General features: G+C 47.9%; 2 protein-coding genes across 20 annotated transcripts in view; one reads left to right on the top strand and one right to left on the bottom strand.

Annotated features, from left to right (window-relative positions):
* Positions 1 to 670, top strand: part of TTLL11 (tubulin tyrosine ligase like 11) — a 226,364-nt gene extending 225,694 nt beyond the window's left edge. Inside the window, exon 10 of the mRNA XM_044992371.1 lies at positions 400 to 670. Coding sequence (XP_044848306.1) covers positions 400 to 485 — 86 coding nt within the window. The 3' untranslated portion in view covers positions 486 to 670. The remainder of the gene's footprint in view (positions 1 to 399) is intronic.
* Positions 1 to 26,241, bottom strand: part of LOC123352367 (DAB2 interacting protein) — a 401,633-nt gene that overhangs the window by 72,245 nt on the left and 303,147 nt on the right. For 17 of the 19 annotated variants that reach the window (XM_044992350.1, XM_044992351.1, XM_044992356.1 and 14 more), the window contains one exon: positions 568 to 721. In XM_044992350.1, the coding sequence (XP_044848285.1) occupies positions 568 to 721 (154 nt within the window). Of the gene's footprint in view, positions 1 to 567; positions 722 to 13,860; positions 13,925 to 26,241 lie in introns of all 19 variants that reach the window. The other 2 variants (XM_044992367.1, XM_044992366.1) reach the window with 1 other exon arrangement.

Genomic DNA, 26,241 nt, shown 5'->3' with positions numbered 1-26,241 from the left:
CCACTGCCCTCTGCAAGATGGAGACCAACTGAAGTACCAGTAACTATGTTGCCTTCTCTTAGCTATCGCCTGCTAGGATATAAAACCCAATAATACTCCAGCTCACAGAGATCCCCTTTTACTCAACCAACAGAAGCCTGATGTTTTTGGATAACAAGGTCCTGAATTCTATCCCCATGGACAACCGTGTATGAAGCCCATGTGGCCCCAGAATAGAGAACTGCAGGTTATGTCGTCTATCTGACTATGGATTATTTGTCTATGCTCTATGAGGGCACGGACCGTGTTTAGGACTGCTGGATAGCTCTCCATGCAGCAGGTCCTGCTACTACTGTAAAATGGGGTCAGAGCTCTCATTTGATTGGTATATTTTTTCCAACAGAATTTTTTTTTTTATAGAGCGCACACACGAACTCCCATTGAAACAATGGTCTCCATTAGACATTGCTCTGCTAAACGGAAGTTCACACCGGAGATGTTTATAAGGCAAGAAGATTCCCCCACACTACTCACCAAACAGATACCCTTCCAACGCCATGTGGCAGGATGGACACAAAAGCCTCTTACCTCAAAACAATAGTCCTGCCCCAGAATGCTACTGTGAACTGGCTTGATGACCACTTCTTCCTCCATACTGAGATCCAGAGCCTCAACGGCGCTACTGGGGCTGAGCAAAGACTCGTGGGAGCGTGATTCTTTCAGCCTCGGCATTAGATGGGATCTAGGGGAAGAACACAATGACATCAGGGGAGTCTCTTCTCCACAGAGAGCTGATTAGGGTGCATGTGTTTCAAGTCATTCTCTTAATAACATTTACAAAATCACTGGGAATTTTTTGCATGAGATAACAGAGGGCCTGGCCCGTTGGGGACTCCTCTGAAACCCCCTTTGTAATTTGGTAAAGAGGCTGCATTATGAAGAGGTTTATAATAAAATGTTGGTTTACTTCACTCTGATGCTGTAGAACAAGGAAGGGCAGCAGGAACCCATGTTCGTAGATGCACACAACATGTGTCCCTGCAAAGATGTCTATGTGTTTTTGCAGGTACACAACCCCTGTTGCATCGGACTTTGCAAATTCAGCCCTCAGAGTTAAATGAGGTCAGTTTGGCAGGTTGGCACTGCAGGACAAAACAGTCACCAGAACTGGTTTAACACACTCACTAACACCAGAATATACAGTACACAGGCCATACACCCCATGCCATGAGGTGATCCGTAGAGACTGTAGCTCTACTCCCATATGCTGCGATCGTAGCAGGGATTGCAGATTTAAACAGGGTTGGGTCTGGTCCATACTTGGATGGGAGATCCCCCTCACATGGGGTTTCATCTCACGTTATTTCAGAGCCACTCAGTCACAGGTGAAAGTAGAAAGTTGTACGAAAATGGAGGGAAAACAAAATTAATGGTGCTTTCTTCAAAGCCCCAAAAGATTTGGATTTTATTCAGATTGGGTCTCCCACTTGGGAATATGGAGCTCGGCAGAGAGAATGCTAACACATGGGAAGCACGCCGCACCCCAGCTACCCAGAACTATAGCACTGCACCTCCATCTTCATTTGCAAGGAAAGCACAAATTCCTGGATTAGCACTTTGCAGCTGATGTGCCCATTCTGACTGTTACAGACACACCCACACGAAGGAGAAAGATGGAAACCAGGACCGGAGAGCCCTACAGACTGATTTAAATGCCCTGGAGGCGCATGGGCAGCATTTAGCAGCAGGGAAGTCTACATATGGTGAACAATGCACAATTTTCAGCAAGGATCAATACAGACAATGGTGCAAGTAACTGTTAACGAGGAATCGGAGAGGGCATGGGGAAAATATGAGTCGTTGCAGGAAAAATAAAAAAATAGAGAAAGGCAGCAGGAAAAGAAACATGAGGGCAAATGAAACGGTCCCTTTATCTCCAGTCTGCACAATATAAAACACTTCTACTGAGGCCAGATCTGAGAAACTGACTCTAATAACTCTGACCTTTAGAACACATGGCAACAGTCTCAGTGTCTCTCAGAGAAGCTGTGAGTGTGTGTGTGTGTGTGTGTGTCTGTCTGTCTGTCTGTCTGTAGGGGACAGCATTTAGGCTGCTTCAAAGGACAGGGCTCTGCAAAGGGAAGGGATTTTAGCCTTTATTTTTAACACAAGGTGTGATGCAATTCACATGCATTGTTTCCGATTGCTTCGTCTGTGTGTACTGAGTTTTGCCATTCTCAGCAACAAAGCTGAAAGAAATACTAACAGAATTCACCATTTTCAGCCAGATGCCAACCTGAGACCAGAAAACAGCCAACAGTAGTGCCAAAGATAAACCAGGTACTTTGCGAGCTTAACCATAAAGGTTCATTCCCTGAGCAGGCCCTGAGGTGATAAAGGTTTCGCCTCCACCTGGTCTGTCCAGTTCAAAGTGCCAGACTGACAGGCCTGCAGCACAGACAGCAATAACCAATGGGAGGGACAGTATCTGAGGGTTAATAGGCAGCTCAGTCTCCATGGGCCGTTCAGTCCTTGCTGCTCTCTATTGAGGCTGACAGCCAAGACCAATTGTGGTGGTATTTAATAATGTGTCCACTGGGAACTGCACTAAGACGACCATCAAACACATTTCACACAGGACACCTAGCAGCTCTCAGAAGCTAATAATCTTTGGTCCTCACTGATCTGGCCCGGATTAGAACCAGCGACTTAGAAACAAAAGGCCATAAATCCCATTAGCAATCCTCTAAGCTGTCCACTCACCCTGGAGCACTCTTGCAAGTAAAACTGATCTTTAGGAACCGAGCAAAGTCTCACTGACATTTCCCAGTACTTTGTGGCAATTTAATACTATTTTTGGAGAAAAGGGGCCCACATCCTTATTCCCTGAATGATACTGCAAAGTAACTCTAATGCAGATAGATTGGTCGAGTTAACCCCGGCTGCGAGTGCTACAGAGAGAAATATCTGGAAACCGTAAAGCTGATAGCATAAACCATTAACAAATCGCTAAAGAACTCACCATGGTGACATTTATATTAAGTCTTACTTTCTATAATGTAGAGAAAAATCTAGGCAATCTAAGCAATCAGACTGAGGCTCAAATTCTTTGTGTGTGTAAAGTTCTGGCAATATGAACTCAAAATTCAATAAGCACATATTCTATGTACATATACACACACATTATCGAGCCATGACTTTGTATTGCTGTTCTCCCAGTTTAGCAAACATTGCAACAAAATGAGTCAGACGTTGCGGGTGAGGGCATGTGTGTGGTAGTGCACGTGTGTAGTGAAGGGAACTTGACAGGGGAGAACTTTTCATGTCACATTGTTATTTAACAGTGGTTTGCTTCAGAATATCTACAGAACAAAGGACACTACAATAAGACTATGTTATGTCATTACCAAATTCAATAGCATCCATTTTACACCCATAGTCTGTTTATGGCACCTTCATGCATCAAGAAACTGTACAGTCATTGGGATTTTTTCATAAAAATAAAAGCAGCAGGGGGTCAGACTGCTCCCGGGACTGATCGCAGAATCCATTCCTAAGCACACAAAGCCCTCAACCTCTAGGCAGCTGATATAACCCAGCCTGAGTTGGTAGCCACTGAAACTTTTCACCAGATGTCTATGTGACGATGGCCTGTGTGAAATGAGGTAGCTTGGCCTCATGGTATCCATGACACAAAACTACCAGCAAAGTTGTGGCCAATGAGCGCTCCTGGCTGGAAATCTAACAGGAAAGGCCACGAAAAACCTCACTGTTGAAGCCACCCCTCCAGGATAGGCATGAACACTGCCTGGGCAGGATCTCCCAGGATAGTCCGACACCATTCACCAGCACCAAAGTCTCACACACACACACAATTAAAAACCAATAAAGGCTACTCCCCATGCTTCCCGTAACCCTCTGAAACTTGGCACTGTCCAGACTGCCTGTTCCAAGCAATGACTGCTTTGTAGAATGGGGATGTATACTGGATGTCTGCAAAGGGCATGTACCCTTTCATTTTAATACCCACTTCTAGTGAAGGAAAGTTTATCATGTCCTTTAGTGGGTGACATGACATTTGCTGCAGGGATCCATTTACTGGCAGCTGTTTGTAACTCCCTGTCTTAATGCCCATGCTTCCCTTTTGTGCGAACAGTAATAAGAAATTCCCGCTAATGCCATGAACTGCCTGGCTGACTCACTACGGAGAGGGCACTATTATTCTTACTGAAACGATAACTCTGTTGTCCTGGCCATTTGGGAGAGAGACGAAAAGCCAGCCACGTGCACATTAAAGATGAAGCAACTGAGAGGTACAATGTTTTCACAGCTAACGCACAAGAGACCTGGAATGCTTGGGCTGAGCCTGCTCTATGAAGAGGGGCAGCAATTTGAGAACAAAAATATTATTCTGACTTTGGCGGTGGTGAAAAGTGCTGGATTAGCAATGGGGTGGTGTGAAGGCCACACTAATCAGAGAACTGGTGCAGCTAGGGTAGCATCTGTGTCAGCTTTCTCCCCTTCCTGCTCTGCCCTGGGCCAAGGAGGCACCTACCTCTAGTCTAAAGGGACAGTTCCGTCTCCAGCTCCCTGCAGAGGAACCACTTGTGAGCAAAGCCATCTCGCAATGGGCGCACAATCATACAACATTGCTGCCAGCTTGGAGGGACAATTGCAATGCAGATATTCCTAGCATGCCTCCAATATTTTAGATAGTTTGAAAAGAGCTGGCTGAGGAGCTCACTGGACCATTAATGCTGATTTCAATAAGTCTTGGATCACTGGGGAAGTTCCAGGAGACTGCAAGAAAGCTAATGGTGTGACAATATTTAAAAAGGGCAAATGGGATGACCTGGGCAATTATAGGTCTGTCAGCCTGATATTGCTCCCGGGAAAGATAATGGAGTGGCTTATACGAGACTCGATTAATAAAGAATTAAAGGAGGATTAATTAACGCCAATCAACATGAGTTTACATAAAATAGATCCTGTCAAACTAACTTGATATATTTTTTTATGAGATTATAAATTTGGTTGATAAAGGTAATAGTGTTGATGTAATATACTTAGACTTCTCTAAGGCATCTGAATTGGTGCTGCATGACATTTTGATTAAAAAACTAGAATGATATAAAATTAACATGGTATATGTTAAATGGATTAAAAATTGGCTCGCCAATAGATCTCAAAATGTAACTGCAAATGGGGAATAGTCATAAAGTGGGTCTGCTTCCAGTGGAGTCCCTCAGTGATCAGTTCTTGGCCCTACATTATTTAACATTTTTATGAACGACCTGGAAGAAAACAAAAAATCATCACTGATAACGTTTACAGATGATGTCAAAAATCAAGAGGTGGTCAGATCACTGATTCAAAGCAATGTGATCATTTGGTAAACTAGGTACAAGCAAACAATATGTGTTTTAATCCAGCTAAATGCAAATATCAAAGAATATAGGCCATACTTACAGGCTCTATGGGGGACTCTACCCTGGGAAGCAGGGACTCTGAAAAAGATTTGTGGGTCGTGGTGGATAATCCAGTAAACATGAGCTCCCAGTGCAATGCTGTGGTCAAAAGAGCTAATGCAATCCTGGGATGCATAACTAGGGGAATCTCAACTAGGAGTAGAGAGATTATTTTACCTCTGTACTTAGTACTGATGCGACCACTCCTGGAATTCTGTTTCCAGTTCTGATGTCCACAATTTAAGAAGGATGTTGATAAATTGGAGAGGGTTCAGAGAAGAGGCATGAGAATGATTAAAGGATTAGAGAACATGCCTTTATAGTGACAGAGTTCTTCAAAGCCACCTATTTATTTTAACTCTAGTGATAGAGTTGAAGAGATCTATTAGATTAACAAAGAGAAGGTTAAGGGGTGACTTGATTATAGTCCGTCTCTCTCTACATGTGGCACAAACATTTAATAATAGGCCTGTCAATCTAGCAGAGAAAGATATAATGTAATCCAGTGGCTGGAAGTTGAAGCAAGACAAATTTACATTGGAAACAGGGTGTAAATTTTTGCCAGTGAGGGTAATTAACCACTGGAACAATTTACTAAAGGCCAAGGTCTCCATTGCTGGCCATTTTAAAATCAAGATTGGATGTTTCTCTAAAAGTAATACTCTGGGAATTATTTGGGGGAAGTTCTGTGGCATATGTTATACAGGAAGTCAGACTAGATAGGGGTAGGCAACCTATGGCATGTGTGCCGAAGTCGGCACGCAAGGTGATTTTCAGTGGCACTCACACTGCCCGGGTCCTGGCCACCGGCCCGGGGGGCTCTGCATTTTAATTTAATTTTAAATGAAGCTTCTTAAACATTTTAAAAACCTTATTTACTTTACATACAACAATAGTTTAGTTATATATTATAAACTTATAGAAAGAGCCTGTCTAAAAACATTAAAATGTATGACTGGCACGCGAAACCTTAAATTAGAGTGAATAAACGAAGACTCGGCACAGCACTTCTGAAAGGTTGCTGACCCCTGGACTAGATGATCACAACGGTCTCCTCTGGCTCTGGAATCTACGAACAGCTACGTAAAACTGGTACAGGACTTCTTGTTGTCAGAACAACCCATGAATGACCGGAGCATCTGTAAATTCATCCTCTTCCCTTCCTCATTTTCAGAATCTGAGTCCACGATAGCCCCCAGCCACCTAACCAAGCAGTACAGATAGTGTTTGTTTACTGTATATACACACTTCCAGGACTAGGAGGCGTTTCCTTCAAATCCATCTCCCCACAGTCACATTTTGAAATATAGCATGTGCACACAGCCAATTTCTTTCTTTAATAACAGACTATGTATTCTGGCTCCCGTCTTGGTTTACAGGAGCAAATCAAATTAGGTTGCTAGGCTTTTATAAGTGCAGCAGATAAATCCACCAGGTCAGAGACTTCTCATTGGAGGAACTGTGTCTCTGAACAGCACATTGGGTTTGTTTTGCCACGTGCCTTATTTTAATCCTCTTCTGTGTCTCCAAGGTTCAGTTTAAATGGAAGGGGAAAAAAATCTCAAAATATAACATCAGTTTTAAAGAGAAATAACAGCATTACCCCTCCTGGTACTGTCCTGGACGGTCCAACAGAGAGGCAGCCAAAACCTAGTTATTAAAGAAAAATGTTTACTACCCAAGAGCAGGGAGAGAGGATTGTTTTTCTAAATAATAAACCTAACGGAACATTTCAGCATTAAGAGATTCTAATGTTCTTGGTGTGACTCTTTAATAAACAGCTGGAATTAGGGATGCTGAATATTATTATTTAGATTGCAGCAATACTCCAAGCATACTGGTGCTTTGTCGACACAGCGGGTACATTTACACAGGATAAAAAAATCCATGCCTGGCCCGGGTCAGCTGGCTTGGGCTTGCGGGGCTGAAAAATTGCCGTGTGGACATTTGGGCTTGACCCTGAGCTCTGAGATTCTGCAAGGATCAACCATCAGCAGAACAGCTAACCTGACTAACAATGTGCCAGGGATTGGTAATGGGGTATGGAGCCTTTCACTTCCAGGTCATGAGATGAATCTAAGCCTAGCAGATTAATGTCCTGCTGGAGCAACTCAGCTGTACACAGGAGGGACCATCAGCAGACCTCAGCCTCCGTGCTCAATTCCAGAACTGCTGAGGTGGCAAACAAGGACAGCATTTAGGCCTTGTCCACACATGGAGTCATTCCGGTTTGATGTGTGACACTCAGATGATGAAATCTGAGTGTTCACATGGAGTTATTCTGGTGTAGTTAATCTGCTTTAAATGCACACCCTGCCTTATTCTGGAATATTATCTTCCCCATATAGACAACCTCTTAAAGGGGCAACATCCACATACAACCTCCACAGTTTTAGTTTCAGGCTGCACCTGCCTAATCCACCTGCTGCTTTGTGTGTGTTTACGATGATAATTTTCCTGTTTTTTTAAATGTTTCCCTCTCCCCTATTTCTGAAAGGCACCCAACAGGGGGAACTGAGTATAGACAGAGGACCCAAGCCACAAAGTGCTGTCATAGAATATCAGGGTTGGAAGGGACCTCAGAAGATCATCTAGTCCAACCTCCTGCTGAAAGCAGGACCAATCCCCAGACAGATCAGATTTTTGCCTCAGATCCCTAAATGGTCCCCTCAAGGATTGAACTCATAACCCTGGGTTTAGCAGGCCAATGCTCAAACCACTGAGCTGTCAATTGCACTAAGTAAACAAATGGAAACAAAGAAGAAGATCGCTTCTCGAATATCTTCCAGTTCCACTCTTCAGTGTCCCTGGGAACAGCAGCAAGTAAGAGAGGTCCAGAGAGAAGTGTGATTTCTAAGATGACGGTTCCCCTTTAACACCAGGCGCAGTGCTGGACACAGAGTGAAGCTGAGACCATCAGACTTAGTTCACACCAGCCATCCCACTGCCATCAGAGGGTAGCACGTTTTGGTTATCAACCTGCTGGGGCCTAGGTTTGGTCTGGTGGCCTGGAGGTGAAAGGTTCTGCATCCCATTACCAATGCTTGGAGCCATTTGGTTCCCCCAGATTTTACTACACTTCCAGGTCAGGTAACTGGCAAACACAAGGAAAATTCATGACCTCAATTCCAAATCACCTATGGAGGGCTAACAATTCTCCCCTCCCACCTTCACAGGGGAATCTTCGAGGCTGTTCTGCTGTCCCCTATGTGCACACTACTCCTGCGGGGTGTCCTGCCCACGTCAGAGGAGCAGAGCCGCCAGGAAGGGATTGGCTGCGCAGACTCAAGAGGACAATCTAGCTGCTTCCAGCCTGGGGATTATGGAATGTTTGTTATGACTGAGAGCAAAGTGGACAACTCTGTGGAATTAATTTGCATCATAAAACAAGAGAAGGATTTTGTCCCATTGCAGCTGAAAATAAATCAAACATTATCCTCTTTGACTGGCTCAGTAGTTGCATGGGACATTCCAGCAAGAGCAGGAATGAAGTCAGGCTCTTCTGCTCCACAAGCACAGCCCCCCTGCAACGTAGGCTACTGGAGAATCTGCTTTATCTGTAGTCGTATCATGACTTATGTCCTCTGCATGGGGCATCAGTTAACAGTCAGTCACATAATGAATACAATTACATTTAATAGGTCCTGCCCTCATTTTGAGGTGATCCTCAATTTTAACCAACGGGGAAATAATTACAACCAGAGGGACTCTATCAATTCAAACAAGGCTCCACATTTTGATTTTGTAGAAACAAAGCTTCTCAAAACCCAAGCAATGGTGCCATATTTTTTTTAATCTTTTAAATTCCCTGAGAACGCCTGTTTATTTGCTTAACAAAATATTCCCCGGGAAGGACTGTCGGCGAGAACCTGAAAGTGAAACTCATTATAAACAGTGGAGAAGCTAACTTGATTGATTTGCATTCTGCAAAGTGAGAGAAATTGCACAAAGCAAAGAAAGCACAGAGAGAAGAATAAAAGGGAATACAAAAAAATTGTTCAGTTTCAATAATGTAAAATGTTATCAGCAACCTAGAGAAATCAACGGCTTTCTTGACAATACAGGACTTCGAGACTGGCAATATCCCTTTGACAGAAACTGAGGGTCTCAACAACGATGTATAGAAACACCAGGTCTCATTCTCATCTCATGCCAGTGTAAATCAGGAGTAACTCCGGTGAAGTTAATGGTATTATCCCTGCGTACAACTGATGTGAGAGAAGAATCAGGCCCACCATTCTTCAGAGTGGCACAGCATGGCATGAAGAACTAACAAGTCTCAAATTGCCAAAAGTTACAGGGTGAGATTCTGATCACACTGGTACCAGAATGTTCATGACAAACTCCATGTGTAAAGCTGGAGTGAAAGCAGAATCAACCACACAGACTTAGGATATCCCATTGCATTGCCAGTCTGCTCCGGAGGTGACGGGGACAGGACCTGGGGCAGGCATACCCTCTCCCCCCAGCTATTCACTAGGATCAGAAGTTGCCATGGAGGGGAGGATGACGGTTTTGCTATAAATCTCCCCCTTATTCACTAACATAATTTTGCTGCAACTTAATTCAAGAGGCAGCAGCAGGATGAGGCAGAAAAAGCAAGCCGGGGCTCTTTACTTCCGGCTTGCCCATGAGGAGAAGCCACACTTCCCTGCAAAACTAAGGTATCACCTCCAGGCGCCAGATCATGCCTGGCTGCTGAAGACAATGATGATGTTTTTAAAAACAACAAACATGGGGATCACAGCTGGATCTCTGCTAAAAATAAGCAACTCGGTGGGGAGAAATTGACTAAAAGCAAATTGCAGGCTTGCGTCAAACAATGTCAACCACTGCAGTGGTATCACCCTGGGTGAGGTTGCTTCATCCTCACTTCCAGCTCCTGCCATGGACAGTATATCCCCAGGACGTGCCTCTGTGCTAGCACATGACACATCTCGTCAGTTCACTCGCGCCGGTGATGTGCTAACCAACTCCGATGTTTCCTTAATCGGCCTGGGGATTTCTGAATCCACGAAAGGCTAACCTGCTGCTCACTCTAATACCTCCTTTTGTGACAAACCAACACATTCTAAGTGGGCACCGAGCAGCCACTCTCAAAGGTAACTTCACAAAGATCTGCTCCTCATCTGGACCCAGAGCCCATCCTGCCTGGGGCTGAGCACAGAAGGGGAATTAAGGGCACCCGGCAGTTTGCAGGAACCAGTCCTGAATCTTTAGCTACTCCTTGTTCTGAGAAGCCCCTCCCTCTCGCAGCTGCTGCCTGCTCAGGACTGTACGGACACCTCTGGGAGGGCACCGCTTTCTGCAGCACTCTCCATCCTTTGCTATTTCTGTTCGGTGCACAGAAAAGTAAAAGCTTCCCCCCTTCCCAACCCATTCTACACTGACACCCGTCCAGCCAAAGGTTGCTCGCATACTCCCCCAGCGTGTGCGCACACGGACATGGACCCGCACAGAGAGAAGACTCTCAATTCCTTACCAAAAGGCCCAGATTTTTAACTCTTCTTAACTCTGCCACAGCTCCTCTGTCCACCAGGCCAGTTGTCTGGCTTTGCAGAAAGCTTATAAAAATCCACCCTCCGTAACAGAAACTCCCGCTCATACAAACCTCCTGGAGGCTTTTTTTCTTGTCCCCCTTTCTCATCCTATCCCTTCCATAGGCATAGCTGAACTGGATATGCAAAAGCAGTTCAAGCTTCAGCTCAGCTCCTGATGCCGTTCGATTGGCTGTTCTGTAGCTGGGTAGGAGAGCTACAATCACCATAAATGTCAACATTAGTACAGTTACTGGTGAGCACTGCTGTGCTGGCCTGGCCTGCTGTTCAGAGCACAGGCATGAGAGACACAAAAACCACTAACTAATGCACTCCGGAGAAGGCAGCTCCCCCATCCTCCAGGGGAAGCAATTAAACAGCTGGGAAATGGCCTAATGGCACCATGCTCTGCTGCATTCGGTTTAAGTCAAGGAAAACTTTTGGACAACAATATCCTGGGAGCTCCTGCAGCTCTGAATGGGAACAGGTCTAGTGGTTGGGAAGAGCTGGGGTGACTGTACTCCAATGGGGCCTCTGAATCAGCTTCTGCCTCTAGCTTGCCGGCTCAGAGTTCTTCAGGCCGGAGAGGGCTGCAGAGTCCAGGGCATCTATTCCAGCAGTTAGCCCTGCTAGAAGCGCAGCTATGGAGCAAGAGCTGCATATAGCTTCCCCTCTCACATTAGCTTCACAGAGAAATAATGCAGCCAACCAAGAGCCATGCTGGCCACCCACCTGCCCTCTGAAATGAGGCCCCTGTAATTCAGGGACGACATTGGGGCAATTAACAGCATCTCCTGCAGAAAAATCAGAGTTTCCCGGAGCAGTCTCAAAAGGCCAGGGCAAACCAAGGCGGTGTTGCAACATAATCAGCTGTTTGAAAAAGATATTCTCCTCACAGAGGTGCTAACACCGCTTTGGATGATTACCGCTGAAAACTAGGTTAGAAACCTAACTTGCTTCCTGCCAATCATGCTCTTCATTTGCTGCTCCTTTGCAGCCTAGCCAGCAAAACCGGCCCAGGGCCTTTCACCTCATTGTGCAACCTCTCTGAGCTCCCTGCTGTACGTATTTCTAATATCCCTGCTATCAAGTCACCACTATGTCCTCAGAGCCACACCACTGTGAAAGATGTTCTGTGATTAATTTCTTTGCGATGAACCTCATCTTTGGGGAGGCTGCTGGATTTTCCCCCTTCTACAGAATCGGCCGATTCTGTATGACCCTTTACTTTTGCAAAAGCTATGCAATGTCTATTCCTCCCTGACCACGCCCCTTCATGCTCACTTTGAAAGCTCTACTTTATATTAAAATATACTGGAGAAGGGGGAAAATCCAGCAGCCTCCCCAAAGATGAGGCTGCCCAGTATCTTCCAACCCTAGGGAATGCATGCAACGAAGTTACTGACCTCTGTGCCGGCCCCTTCAATAGCAAAGGATGGTGTCTGCAGAGGCAACCAAACCCACCTGAGCTTGACGAGATCAGAATCTGCTGTGTCCACCTAAGAATCCTCCCCCTTAACAGCAGAACGGCTGCCAGCAGCGGGGGACGCTCAGGTGAGTGCTCTGGTTGCCTCTGGCTCTCCTAGTTCTGTGAGGTTGGAGAAGAACAGGCAGACGCGTGGATTACGTAGTACTTTTTGGTTCCTTTCAGACCGGGAATAGATGAAAGTAGCCGCTACCAGCCACTCCCACTCCTCCTCAATTATGCCCCTAAAGCTGCCAAATCCAGGCACTGCAGAAAATAAGGGCTGGCCTAAAACGAGCAGTGGGTAAGTCAGTGGCAGAAGTGTGCTGGAGCAGGAGAGGAGAGCGGGAAAAGACGAGGGGAGAGAGGCTACACGGTTTGGTACAATGCCCTGGTTTCCATCCCCCTTCTCCAGCCCACACCAACACATTTCCACAGGTGTAGACAGATCCCTCCATTACTCATTGAGAACAAAGTGAGACTATTTACTGAACAAAAAACCACCCACATGGCACCATCCCGAGGGTTATTTATGGGGGGTTTCCTTTCCCACCTTTCCAAGACTACAGTCCACGTCTGCAGCAAACCATAAATCCCACAGGGAGAAGCAGGGCTGCCTTCGATCGGGGACAATCCCAGCATCCAGCCGCACCTGCTACTCAGCACTAGAAAGGCATCTCAGAGCCAAGAGGAGGGTCGATAATAATTAATACTTTGCACTTCCAGAAAGCAGGCTGGAAGCTGGCAGATCTCTGAGAAGGGGCACAGCTCCACCTCCCCGACTGCAGGTACTTCCTGCTCCCGCCCAGTGACTCAGGAGCCAGATCCCCAGACTTCTTCTCCTGCAGCAACCAAGAAGTTGGGTTCATTCTTCTGAAAAAGGAAGCGAGCAATCTGATGGTGTCAGCTGTGGACTGGGAGCCAGGACTCCTGACTTCTGCCCCCTGCTATGACATTAACTCATTGTGGGACATTAGGCTAGTCACTTATGTCCCTCAGTTTCCTCTCCTGGAAAAGAGGGGAAATGACCCTCCCTTAGCTCAGGGGGCTGATGCCAGCTTTAATTAACGTGTGCTACCAGCTTTGAGATCACTGGGTGGCAGACACTAGTGAAGGACAAAACATTAGTGTGGGACTCACCCAAAAAAGGCCAGCCGTCCTTCGGTCTTTGCTGCTAATAAATTCTAGTAGGGCCCTTTCCTTCCTCCCAGAGTAAACAGCCCCTCACCCCATCCTACCAGCCATGCAGGGGCAAGCAGCACGCTTGGCACAACACCTCCAGTCAATGGATTTCACATTGCTAACTGGACAGACAGAGGCCTGTTTCTTCTCGCAGTCTGCACACCATGCCCAGGATTTAGCGGGCTCTGGGGGTCTGGCCTCCCCACAGGGCACTCTGCAACAGCCTCACCCTTTGCAAGCAGCCGTGGCACGCAGAGGTGGTTTTGGAGTCCTCGATCTGGGTTTCATAGTTCCTATAAAGAAGGGCACCAGGGTTAGCCTTCTTCCCAGGTTTGGATACATTATTGGGGTAGCCAAAAATAACGAAAAGGCAGCTCCAGTCAATCGTTCTGGCCCCAGCAGCAGCCCTAGGATTCTCAGAGGAGAGCGCTAAGTGCTGGATTGCGCCTGGGAGGCCCCTGGCAGCCCGGAGTCACTCCCGCCTGGAAGAAGGGCTCTCTGCAGAGCTTCTGAATAACATCACTCATCTGCTCCAAAGGGAGCCCGTGTCCAACTGTCCCCACTCTCTTAAAGCTGCAATAAAGCGTGGCGGTTAGTATGGGAGAGCCAGGGGCTTTGCTCGCCTTGTTTCCTTCTGCTCCTTATCTCTTGCTTGCTAAGGTCAAGTTACAGTTTTACTAACTTGTTATCATTTTGGCATGGCGCTAAAATACAAGACCTGAACTTTGGAACAACCCTGGCACCCCGCATGAGAGGAGAGCCGCAGTGACTCGGGCCAGCGGAGACAGGCAGTGAGCAGCCAGGCTGTTCTAGCAGGCCAGCACTAGAATCATTCCTTTTGTGCGCTTGTACGCGGTATCAGACGATCCAGAAGCAGGTCTGAGCAAGCACATGCTTCTAGCCCTGTGCAGCAGCCAGCGCCAGATACGCCTGGTATCTCGCTTGTCATTACAATTCATTGAGACGCAGCTGATCCCAAGAAGGTGTAAATCAGCACAGCTCCACTGAAGTCTGTGGATTCACACCAGCCCAGGATCTGGCCCATAGATAGCAGAGTTGGCTAGTCCCCCAGCCTCTGCCAATGCAGGGCTGCTCCCTGCATGCTACGTGCAGGGACTGTCCAGTTTGGTTTCCAGTGTCCCAAGCTGAAACCTAGCAAGGGAGTCTAAGCTTGAACAGCTACATGGCTATTTTTACCCCCGTAGCCTGAGTCAATTGACCCAGACTCGGTGCCACGTGGCGGGGGGTGTGCGTGCACGGGTGTGTGTGTTATAGTGTAGATGCAACCAGGAGACTCGGCTGCCCTCTAACACATCCTAGCCTCAAGAACGTTTCCCTGATACGTATCCCACATTTTCCTTATTTCATCCACTTAGCTGGGTGTGGTTTATTGGCCTAAGCTTTGAAACAAGCAGACTGCTTAGAACAGTGATCCCCAAACTTTTCGGGGTCATGCCCTCCCCCATCCACGTTCACCCCTCCCACCCCGGCTGGGAGGGCGGCCGCAGCTTCCAGGCTGGAGGGACGCGGACAGGGTCAAGGAGCTGAGGCTGGAGCTGCAGCCAGAGGCCCCACTGCACCCCCGAAAGTTCCTACAATCCCCCCTAGAGGGGCACGTCCCACAGTTTGGGGATCTCTGACTTAGAATGACAGGTTCTAGGTCAAGCACAGCTAACTTAACCCTTCATGTTCCAGAGAGCACTAGGATGATCGGTGTCTTTCAGCTGAAACCTTAAGAACTGGGATCCTGTTTGGTCTGTGGGGCCATTACCTCTGTTCCAGTAATTACTGCCAGTCACCATGCTTTGATGAAGCTACGCTCAAGAGTCCCAGTGCTTAGATACTACTGCGATGGGCATTATAGAAAAGCTATACACAGACCTATTAGTCATAAAGATCCTCGAGCCGGGATTTATCCCAATAGCCAAATTTTCGCCTCACCTCCCAGTTGTGAATCATGATGTGTGCTGGTAGAGGGCCATCACCACCCATTTCAGCAGGGTTAGATGCAGTTGTAAAATACTTTGGCAGCTTTTATTATTATTACTGTTGCTAATTAAACCCCACTCTTCCTTAGCACTTGCACCATCCAAATTCTTAAAGACTTTCATTAGTCATCCACTAGTCGTCTTCTTGTTTAAAAGTGCCCATTGTACCAAGAGAGTCAGTGTATCCTGTCGGACACTCGGTGTGTCAAATAGTATCTTTGGCTGGCTCCTAAGACCAAAGTTTTGCCCTTGTTCACAATTAACAGATATTTGTCATGTAGCTCATGATTACAGAGAGTTCCATTTCTACTGAGAACCAGGAGATTCTCTTCTGTGGACTTAAAATGAGCTTGGGTTAATCTGGGTTTGCTGAAGTCAGATGGGACGGGGAGGATGCTAGGACCAGCCATTCCCCCTCCCCAGCTGGGAAGTGACCTTTCCAGCTGCTGCTGTGTTTACTTTTCTCCAGGTCATTAAAGCCAGAGTCCATTCACTCTATATTGGCTGTGATGTCTGGGCTTTATGACAACTCCATCCATTCACAGAGGAAGCTCAATCACCTGACCTGAGTGATTAAAGCCACAGAGTGGGGTTACTCAAGTCAGTTCCATCCCGTTTCAGGAGTTCAGACTAAACTCTTGTCAAAAGCCAGGAAAGCTTTTAAAAAGCTCAACCAATCCTGTGCTAGTCAGTATAATTCCAACTGGTAGAGTGGCTCATGTCTGCAGGGCTGAGTACAACCATTTTTTATTAAGGTGTGTCAGGCTGTGTACCCTTGTCACTGTAGGGCTGATCACAGGTGCTAGGGCCATTTGCATTATGCTGCAGTTATAGGGTTGCCTCGTGAGCTCTAGGCTGCATTAGCACAGGGACATTTTTCAAGTGTGCTGGGTGGAGCACAGTGGTGTGTTAAGGCAGGTGCTGTGACCTAGTGTCCACAGCACCCAACTGGGACTCAGGTGAGCTGGGTTCTGTTCCCGCCACTGATCTGCAGAGTGACCTTGGGCCACTCACATTCCCTCTGTGTGCCTCAGTTTCGCCAGCTGTAAAATTTGGATAATGATACTGCCCTTTTTTCATACAGCACTTTGAGATCCCCTGATGAAAAGCTCTACATATAAGCATGTATTACTGTAGGGTCACTTCAGATGCCTGTTCTATTTTGTGTTAGGCCAATTTCTGACCAGGAATGTGCATACACCACTCCCACTGAAATCAGACAGAGCGCCCTCTATGCCGGCACAGCCCAAGGGGAGGATATTTCCCCCTGGTTTCTAGTTTGGTTTGAAAGTCCCTGGGACAGTTTGAGAGGAAAAAATTACCTTCGTCCTATATTCTAGCCAAAGAGTTCAGATGAGAAGCAGCCCTGACTCCTGAACGCTGAGGTGTGGCTCAAAGACAGACCCTGAAACAATGCTTGGGGGACAACAAGACTATTTCTATTGCTGCCACTTCTGCCCAGTGCAGCTGGCTGAAGGCAGAAGCTCCTCCAGGCAGGCCTCGCCAGCGCTCACATCTAGTCATTGTCAGTTCAGCTCATCTAATTAATCTGGGCTATTTACCACAATCTGTTCAAGTCGGATAAAAAGTTGGAGGCTGAGCTGTTTGATCTCCCAACCCATGACATACATTCAACACCTGGCAGACAATAAACCAACAAACAACGCTCGGCCTAGCGCCGCCAATAATGTGGGGCAGATGCCATTGCATTGAGCTCCAAGCAGCCCACTGTGGAACCTCACCTGCAAAGTCCCAGTGCTAGAGAAATGCCAGCAAATGGCAAAATGACCTTGACTGTGGTACATTTGTTTATTTTTATCTCCCATTCAGTTTCAGATAAATAGTTAATCCAGAGGTGAAGGGCACAGAAAACCACCCAGGCCTTGAAGATTAGAGAAACAATAGCAAGATAAAAATTATAGATTTTTTTAAACGAGTTCACTCCCTAGTGTTATTAAAAATGTGCCTGATTTGTAGAGATGTTGAGGAGCCACAATTTGAACACAGTTGACTTCAGCTGCAGAGTTGTGGGCAGAGGCATCGACTCTGTGGGTGCTCTGGGGCTCAAGCACCCACAGAAAAAAAAATAGGGGGTGTTCAGCACCCACTGGCCACATCTGTTTGGCAGGGCCTCTGATCAGCTATCTGGCAGCTGGCGGGAGGCACTCGGGGGAAGGTGAAAAGCAGAGATGGGGAGGTGGGGGCAGGGGATGGAGCAGGGGTGGCGCACCCACTGGGAAAAATAAAAGTCAGCGCCTGTGGTTGTGGTTGTCCACCACATCTGAAAATCAGGCTCTGAATCAAAGTATATTTAATTTGAAACTATCTTTAGCCTGTGATTGATGCCTCTTTACTCTCTGCACTTGTTTATTATGGAGTGTGAAACTAGACTGGTCAGTTTCGCTTTCTGTTTCTAATCAGTTTCACCTTTGGTTAAACTGCATTAGCTCATTCACTAGCACTAAGCTTTTGTGTTGGGTCTCTGGCAAACAAAGGGAAACTGAAATAAACAAGAAACATGTTTTCACTGTGATTTCATTTGTTAATCATTAATATTTTTTATTTCTATCAGGTTTTGTAAGTCTCTTTTTTTCTCCTAAACCCAGAGCCTGAACTTGCAAATATGTACTACCATGCAGAGTGTTCCTTACCAGGCACAAGACTAAGCACAGCTCAAGCTGGTGAGCATTTGCAGGATCCATCTTATCAATTTTAGGTCTAAAACACTTGATAGTCGCCTTTTAAAATCATATGATTTGGGTACAACAAATACAAATGAACTTATTAGCATCTAAACAGCATTTTATGCTGCTTTATCTTTCTTAATGAAAATATTTGCATATATAAAACCCAGGGTTTTACAGGCAGCAGCTGAACTTGGAGATTGTTTCATGACATTAAATGTATTTCCACCTCTCCTTTGTTCCTTTAAAAAAAAAAAACGAAAATCTTTAAAAACCAAAATAAATAAGTAAAAGGAAATGTGTGAGTCATCCTATTTGACACTTATGGTGGTTCCCTTACAAAAGATAATCATTTGCTCCACTCATCAGTTGCTATATATGGCGAACGATGCCTTTTCATCAGACAGGAAAAGCAATCAGTTATTCCCCATGACATTTGCGCTGGGACTATGATGCTTATGTTCTCCAAGACCCACTTCTGATCTTTTTTATTATTATGTTCTTAATGAAACCATCTTCTAAAGGGAAATAAAAGTGAGGGGTTTATTTGACTGTAAGCATTTTATCCATGCAGGCCCACACAAAGCCAGCACTAGCAGATACAGCTAATTTCTTCCAATTGCCTGTCTGCATCATAGCCAGATAGACTGCTTGTGCCTTTTATGGGTATAAAGGACATCCCCCTCCGTATATGAATTCTGAAGCTCTTCCCTTCAAATGGAAAGAGAAGATTCAGGTCTATTAAGTTTGTTATTCTCAACACTCTTTTCACAACTATAACAGAGAGATTCTGGTTGCCACGTCCCCTGCTTTCCTCACATTAAAACTCTACAGCACATGAGCTCTTGTGATATTCAGTAGGCTTGTTGCATTTTCATGCCTTATAATCTGGACAGTGTATGCAGAGCAGTTAAAAGGAGATTATAAAGCACTAAGAAACGTTTAAGCCAATCAAAGTGCTTGATTGGATGAACACACTTAGCCCTCTAATTTTGCCTTCTGGATTCAGCTCCCACGTTTACAGGCCAGGGTTTTCACTCCAACCAGCAACAATCTCCTCTTCCTCCCCTTCCACAACTACCTACTGACAAAACTCAATTTCCACTGACAGTTTAACATCTTACTGACACAAGACTCAGAGCACTTCTACATCTATCCAAGTTCCATAGAAAAACCTGCCCACTGGAAGCTGCATGGGTCTGACTTTTGGATCCAGACAGGCTTATCTGCAGTCATACATGTCAGTTTTTACAGAAACCACATTTCAACCATCGCACAAAAGGCCGTAAATCCTGATTAAAAAATCCCCGCAGAGCCCAGAAACACACACAGGCAACGGAAACCTATTTTTATAAATCACCTCGTGATTTTTCACTGACATCTCCATTTTTCTTTACTGACTTTCACTCAGAGTCCATTCCTGATGGATGATTTTCCTACTGATCAAGGTAGCCTGGGAGATGAGCGCTGTACGATATTCAAAGGAGGATTGAGCGAGCGTTGTTCAGAGCCCAGGCAATTGCTTTGGAATAGTGATTCCAGTTTTCAAGGCTGAATTCCACTGCTCCATGCGCCCCAATCAGAAAATACAGTGGGAGATTTCACAGTGCAGGAACGCTGGCGTCATTCAGCAGCCTGCAGGCATTGTTTCTGCAACCCCCTGCAAGTCCAGGGGCAACTACTTTTAACACTGGAGCTAAAAAATTATTATTAAAACTTACAAAATGCAGAAATTCTTGAAAAGTCAAATCCTGCCACAGCCTTAAATGAAATTACTGTACATGCCTGTGAGGGGAACATGGATAAGGACCTAGTCATGCTTATCCTCAACCCACACTTGCTGCTACCCTCTGAAAGTCTGACTAATGAACACAATTTATGGATAGAAGGCTGTAAGACACCAAAAAGGTTAGACTGCAGACCCAGAAGTGAGGCACAGACTGAGCAGGGTTCATAGATGACCGTCACATTGCAAGACTAAATCACTGTACTTCAAAGTAAGGCAGGCTAGGATAGCCCACCTCCAGTTCAGATTATGCAGCCCCGCTGGGAACAGGTTGCCATGGGCAGGAGAACGTGGCGGAGAAATGCATTCAAAAGAGGAGGAAAGGAAATCAGTGCTAAATGTTGTCGAAAACATAATAATTGAGAAGAATCTCACAGCCAGAGGGATGAGTTCTATTCAAAGCTCTATGCAACAACACGGAAAGGGCATCGGGATCTAGCAGATTAAGCAAGGACAGAGAGGAAATGTTGCATCCTTATCCCAGCTCTCCGTAAACTGGATCATGTCACTTCACCGGTGTGTGCTTCCGTTTCCCCTTCGGAAAGAGGAGGGTCATGACCCTTCATATCACAGGATTAGTTGATGTTGCTAAAATGTTTTCGAATTCCAAGTGCCGGGTCAGAGCTAGGTGTCATATTACAAGAGCGGAGAAAACTCACTTCCTAATCTTTACAATACAGTTTTTTTCTTACATGAGTCATGGGTCATGAGTTCAGCATGTAAGCAAGAAGGACTTTGTAAGGGCCAGGGGTCGCTGGCCCCTTGCCCAGCTCTCTCCAAGGCAGAGACAAATACACTGAAGACTTTGGATGTGTTCAGAAAAGTGGTGAGAATGTGGATGTTTCTGTACCTGCTGGGTGTATCGTGAGACAGAACTTTCCCTGTATCTGGTCGGATACTATTTGATTAAAAAAATAGTAATAAAAAGCAGAGCTGTGTAAATGTCAGCTGCCAACCATTGAGTCAGTGAGCTGTGGACTCCAGCCTCCTCCGGATTCAGTTCTGGCTACGTCATAACTGCTGCAGAGCTTCCACGGGGCATTGTCTGGGCCCTGCTTCATCAGAGGCCAGTCCTGATTCCTTTGGATTAAGCGTACGTGGGGACGGATCCCCGGGGGAAACGTGCTGGCTTTCCATTCAATTCCTTTCCTTGCTGGCTCCCCAGCTGTGGCCCAAGGCTGCTTTGTTGGGTTTGCAGGGGAAGGGTTAAAATCTCTCTGGGGAAAAAAACAAAACATTCTTTGTTCTGTTTTTTGTAACATGTTCAAACCATTTTTATTCCACGCAGGTTTTGACCCTGAAAACGAGGTTACCACAAGGGTGGGTGTTTTACTGTATGAAATTACTGACACCCACAAAGGAGCAGGCCACAAACCACTTTCACTCCTGAGCCAGGATGTGAATTCCTTCCTCGGGGTCTTGTTTAGCTTGGCAAGGTTTGCATCCCGGGCATCGATCTCTGCCTGGAGCCTGGATTCCAGGCTCTCCAGCTGGTACTGATGGTCACAGATTTTAGCCTGCAGCTCCTGAACCTCATGATGTGCCGCCTTCTGGCTCTGGAAACTCACAGTGATGAGATGAGAGACAGCAGCTCTCAGCTCCAGGACAGTCTCCTGGAGGCTCTCCTCAATCTCTGCTGGCATCGGGGGAGTAGCAGGTTCAACCTTGGTGAATGCGGTCGAGCCTCCAGCAGCTTCTTCATCGATGCCTGCAGCTGCAGCGACGTGAGACACGAGGGCTTCGCCGACTCCATCCCGCTGCCAGGAAACTTCTGCTTTGGGGGCGCCGCCGGCTGCTGCAGCGACAGGTCCTGGAGCGGGGCCCGGCCCGGGGCCTTCTGGGGCTTGTGATAGACCCAGGCCAGGTGGGTACAGCAGAATAGCAGAAGGCAGATACACTGGCCACTGGATTAACAGTTTTCTGTTCCCTGATTGACCAGAGCAGGGGCTGCTCCAGGCTAATGAGAACACCTGACTCTAATTAAGCTGTAAAGAGTCAGGTGAGGCCATTCAGTTAATGTGACCACCTGACTCTAATTAAGGCCCTGCTGATACTATACAAAGGGCTCACTCCAGTCAGGCAGGGGAGTCGGGGAGCCAGAGGAGAGGAAGTGCGGCTGAAGGGCTGGTTACTGAAGACACCCTCAAACCATCGTTAAAGGAGCCCTAAGGTAAGGGTGAAGAAGGGAGAAGCAGGAGAGCTGTGGGGAAGTGGCCCAGGGAAATGTAGCAACTCTGGCAGTGAAAGGTTGGCTGCCAACAACTGCTACCATTAGGGTCCCTGGGCTGGAACCCGGAGTAGAGGGTGGGCCTGGGTTCCCCCCAACCCACCACTACAGGAACAGCTCCTGGAAGGGGAAGTCAGGTCCCTGTCAGGACAGGAGGCTGAACAGAGACTGTGGGAGTTCTCTCACCAACTCCTTGCAGCCTATGACGAAAAGGGCTCAGTAGACTGTAACCCTGGCCCTAGAGAGAGAAGGGCTACGTGGAGGGTCACAGTGAGCCACTGAGGCTAGCATAACCCGCCTAGAAGCGCAGGACCCACGGGAGCAAGGTCAGAGCTCTGTCACAGGCTGGACACAAGAGACACCCAGCGTGACTCTCCAGGCGGTGGCAGCGACGTGGGGTTGGCGCCAGACTCCCTCCCCGCCCCGCCCTTGCCACGGGGCCCGGGGCCGCCCTCGCCGCGCTCTCCGTGGGGGGCCCGGCAGTCTCCATGGGGACCCGACCTCCGCTAAACAAGACCCTGGGAGTCAGGTTTCAGACCGAGAAGGAGCTGCAGGACATCATGCGGCAACAGGAGGAGAAGATGCTGCAGCTCATTGACTGGAGTGGGGAAGTCACGAATCTGAAGGCCGAGGTCTCTCACCTGAAGCACCTGCTCCAGCATGCGGAGACGGAGGCTGAGGTGCTGTGGGAGGAGGTGAGGGGCCGGGAGCCCAACACAACACCACTGGATGCTGACGCTGTCCAGGAGAAGGTCTGGCTGTGGCAGGAGGTGAACAAGCTGAGGGAGCTACTCCTGGAGACGCAGCGTGACTACCAGGACCAAAGGAGAATCCTGGAGGGGAAACTCCATCATGCCCAGATGGTGCTAAGGAGCCATGAGGAAATGCAAGAGAAGATCAAAGAGATGCTCTCCTCCATCCCTGCTGTGGTGACTGCCGACTCCCGGGAGTGCCAGAACCTGCTGCGCTACCTCAGGCTGAAGCTGGCGGATGGCGACGGATGCTCTGGGGACGCACTGTAGCCATGAGCTGTGATTCGCTCTGTGTTTGGAGGCCCCCTTGCTTAGCATCCCCTGTATTTTAACTGAGCCCGGCTGTGTTACTGTTTCTGTCTGGAACGCAAGTGGGCTGGGCTCCCCGGTGCTACTGGGGTGGGGTATAAAGTTTTGACACACTGCAAAAAAAAAAAAAGAAGAATTCCTTCCTCGGAAGGGCAGAGCCAGTGCACCAATCTCAATTTGAATGCTAAGGGCCATAGTCTGCTCTGTTACACGGGAGGAATCCCCAGGTAACCCTGCTGAAGGGATGTTCTGGATTTATAGCCGAACTCAGAATCTGGCCCTCTGCATGTATACTTAGCAGAGGGCCTGTGAAGTGCAGCATACCTTTCTGTGCCGAACCGTAAGGTGAGATAAGACGGAAGGTAGGGTGTTCAAAGGGCTGCAGCCTCTCCCTAGGCTTCACCAGCTCAGGCTTTGGGCCAGGCTGGGGAGGTGTAGCTAGCAGAGTGCTCAGTGGGTGCTGAAGTCCTGTCAGTCAGCTGTTAGCAGGGAGATTTACTTGGGAAAATGGTAAATCACGATCCACTGGGGGAGGCAGCAGGCAGATTTGTAGGTTCAAGTGTCTTTAACAATCATCCTATTTTGCAGCGTGTTGTCAGGTTGCTCCAAGGCACCAGAGATGCCAGCAAGGAAGAGGCCACAGACACCCACCCCTGTTTGCGCTGCAGCATCTGCCTTGCTGTGTTCCTTGCAGACAGGCCCATTGTGTTATCCCACCACAACCGGGCTCTCTCCTGTGTATGACAGGGACTGGGTCCAGAAGAGCCTTCCCAACACTGACAAGCCAGGACTAGGGGGAATAACGGCTTTTCAGGAGGATCGAGACCAAAGGGGGCACAGTTCCCCAAACGTCGGGGTCTCTGAGACACTGGGGTCCAGTTACAGACGAACTCGTCCCTTCACATCAGCTGCCCTAGAGCCACTCAGCCTGTTCTTCAGACCCCATTCCCCCACCCCCCACCAGCAAGCACCCTGCCCCATTACACATGCCCCTCACTTCCGGCCCAGGGGTTAAGCAGCAAGTGGGCCAAAGAAATAAAAGGTCCCGTTACAAACACACAGCCCCCCAAAAGGAGGGGAGCCCGGCACACACCCAAAGCCGCTTGGAATCTGGGGCAGTGAGAGCAGTGAGGCCAGGTGGCAGAGAAAGCTCACAGAGGGCATCTCTGCCTGCCCTTCCGCCCTCTGCTGAAATAGCCAACGCAGCTAGCAGGGCGGGCAGCACATCAGCCGGGGAAGCGTGGACAGGAAGCCAACGGGAAGAGCTGGTGGGCCCAGGCTGGTCATGGAATGAGCAATTCCCCCTCGAATGTCAGCATGACTCACCTCCCTCCTGCAGCGCGGGGCTGGTTAGCTGTGTGTTGACCCTCCCATCCTCACAACCCAGCAGGCAGGGACTGCCCGGCTCTCTTTGCAGCAGGTGAGTTCCCAACCATACATGCCACTGCACCATTAACACCACGAAGCAAAGTCCAGCCCGCCCACAGCTGGAGTCACAACCGCCGTCGCCTGTCAGCACAACCGAGAGCTCAAAGCCACCATCCTCACTAGCGCTGCCCCACCCAGAGGGAAACTCCAGGCAAATCTCCCGGTGGCTGGAGCCATGAGTCAGAGCCGACTCTGAAGCTGTGCCCCTAGCGTGCCAACGTGGCTCCATAGAACTGTGGGAGCACAGTCTGAAGAGTGTGTTGTGTGGACACACACCGTGCTGGCCCCTCTGAACGGGCAAAGTGGGGCAGGCCATAGTCATCTATCCTGTCTACAGCAAAGCGAGGTTCCTCCCCAGGGCGAGCAGGGCTCACAGAACACTGAAGGCCCATCGGGAGCAGCCTGACCAGCCAACACTCCATGAGTTTAGTGCTGATGGTAGCGGGTGGACTGACAGACCTAGAGGCTAACAGGCTCTCTTTAGCCACGGCTCAGGCCTGCCAATGAGCCCTCCTGACCTCCACCCCTGAGAGGGGAAAGCACCATCCCCTCCGTTCCAGCCTAGGATGCTGCTGGAGCTGCTAACCAGGTTGATAGAGGTAATGGAGGTTTTATGGTGTGGGCCTCTAGAAATGGCCTGGGATCAGGTTACTGATATTAGCCCTGAAGGAGCTCAGCCTGTGCAGGGTTCAAACTGGTGGCATGGAGGGGAAAGGCTCCATTACCAGTTATCAATCCCCTGAGCCATCCAGCTCCCCAGGGCATGGCCTGTGCTGTATTCGCAGCTACCTGACTTCATCCACCAGACGCATTCCATTGCTGGTGGCTTTAAAACAAACACACAGAAAGGAAAGGTCTCGTGGGAGCCTGACTCACTCCAGTCCCTGGCTGGATGGCAGAGCTCATGGCCCTGCTCTCAGAACTCTACCCATTAGGAAATCATCACCTCCTCAGTGGGAATAACATGAAAGAACCCTGTCTGTTTATGAGTAACTTACTACTTCCTGTGACTGAGTCACACCATAATCTAGGGTCGCATCTCATTTACATAGCAGAAGGAGGACCAATCACATCCCGCAGGGGTGAAGGCAGTTAGAGAGGGGCGGAGCAGGCATAGTATCGTTACATTGCAAGCGTCATAATAATCAAAACCAGCAACTGAGAAAAGGGGTTAGGATTTATTAGCATCTTCAGGCAGCTGAGAAATTCACAAGGTGACAATTTACAGGGATTTGATCTGCTGATGATTTGGGACAGCACAAGGACACTGAAATCAATTCTGCCCCAGTGGAGTGCAATGGAGAAGACGCCCTGCTCCTGTCCAGCCCACATGATTCTGCTAAAAAACCAGAAGCACTCACAGTCGCCATGCAGCATAGAGAGAACTTCAGAGGAGCTGCCAAGTGCCTTCTCTCAGAAGGGCCCACAATGAGCAA

The sequence above is a fragment of the Mauremys mutica genome, chromosome 18, assembly GCF_020497125.1.
Source record: "Mauremys mutica isolate MM-2020 ecotype Southern chromosome 18, ASM2049712v1, whole genome shotgun sequence".
NCBI classification, from domain to species: Eukaryota; Metazoa; Chordata; order Testudines; family Geoemydidae; genus Mauremys; species Mauremys mutica.
This window is presented reverse-complemented; position numbering and strand designations above follow the sequence as displayed.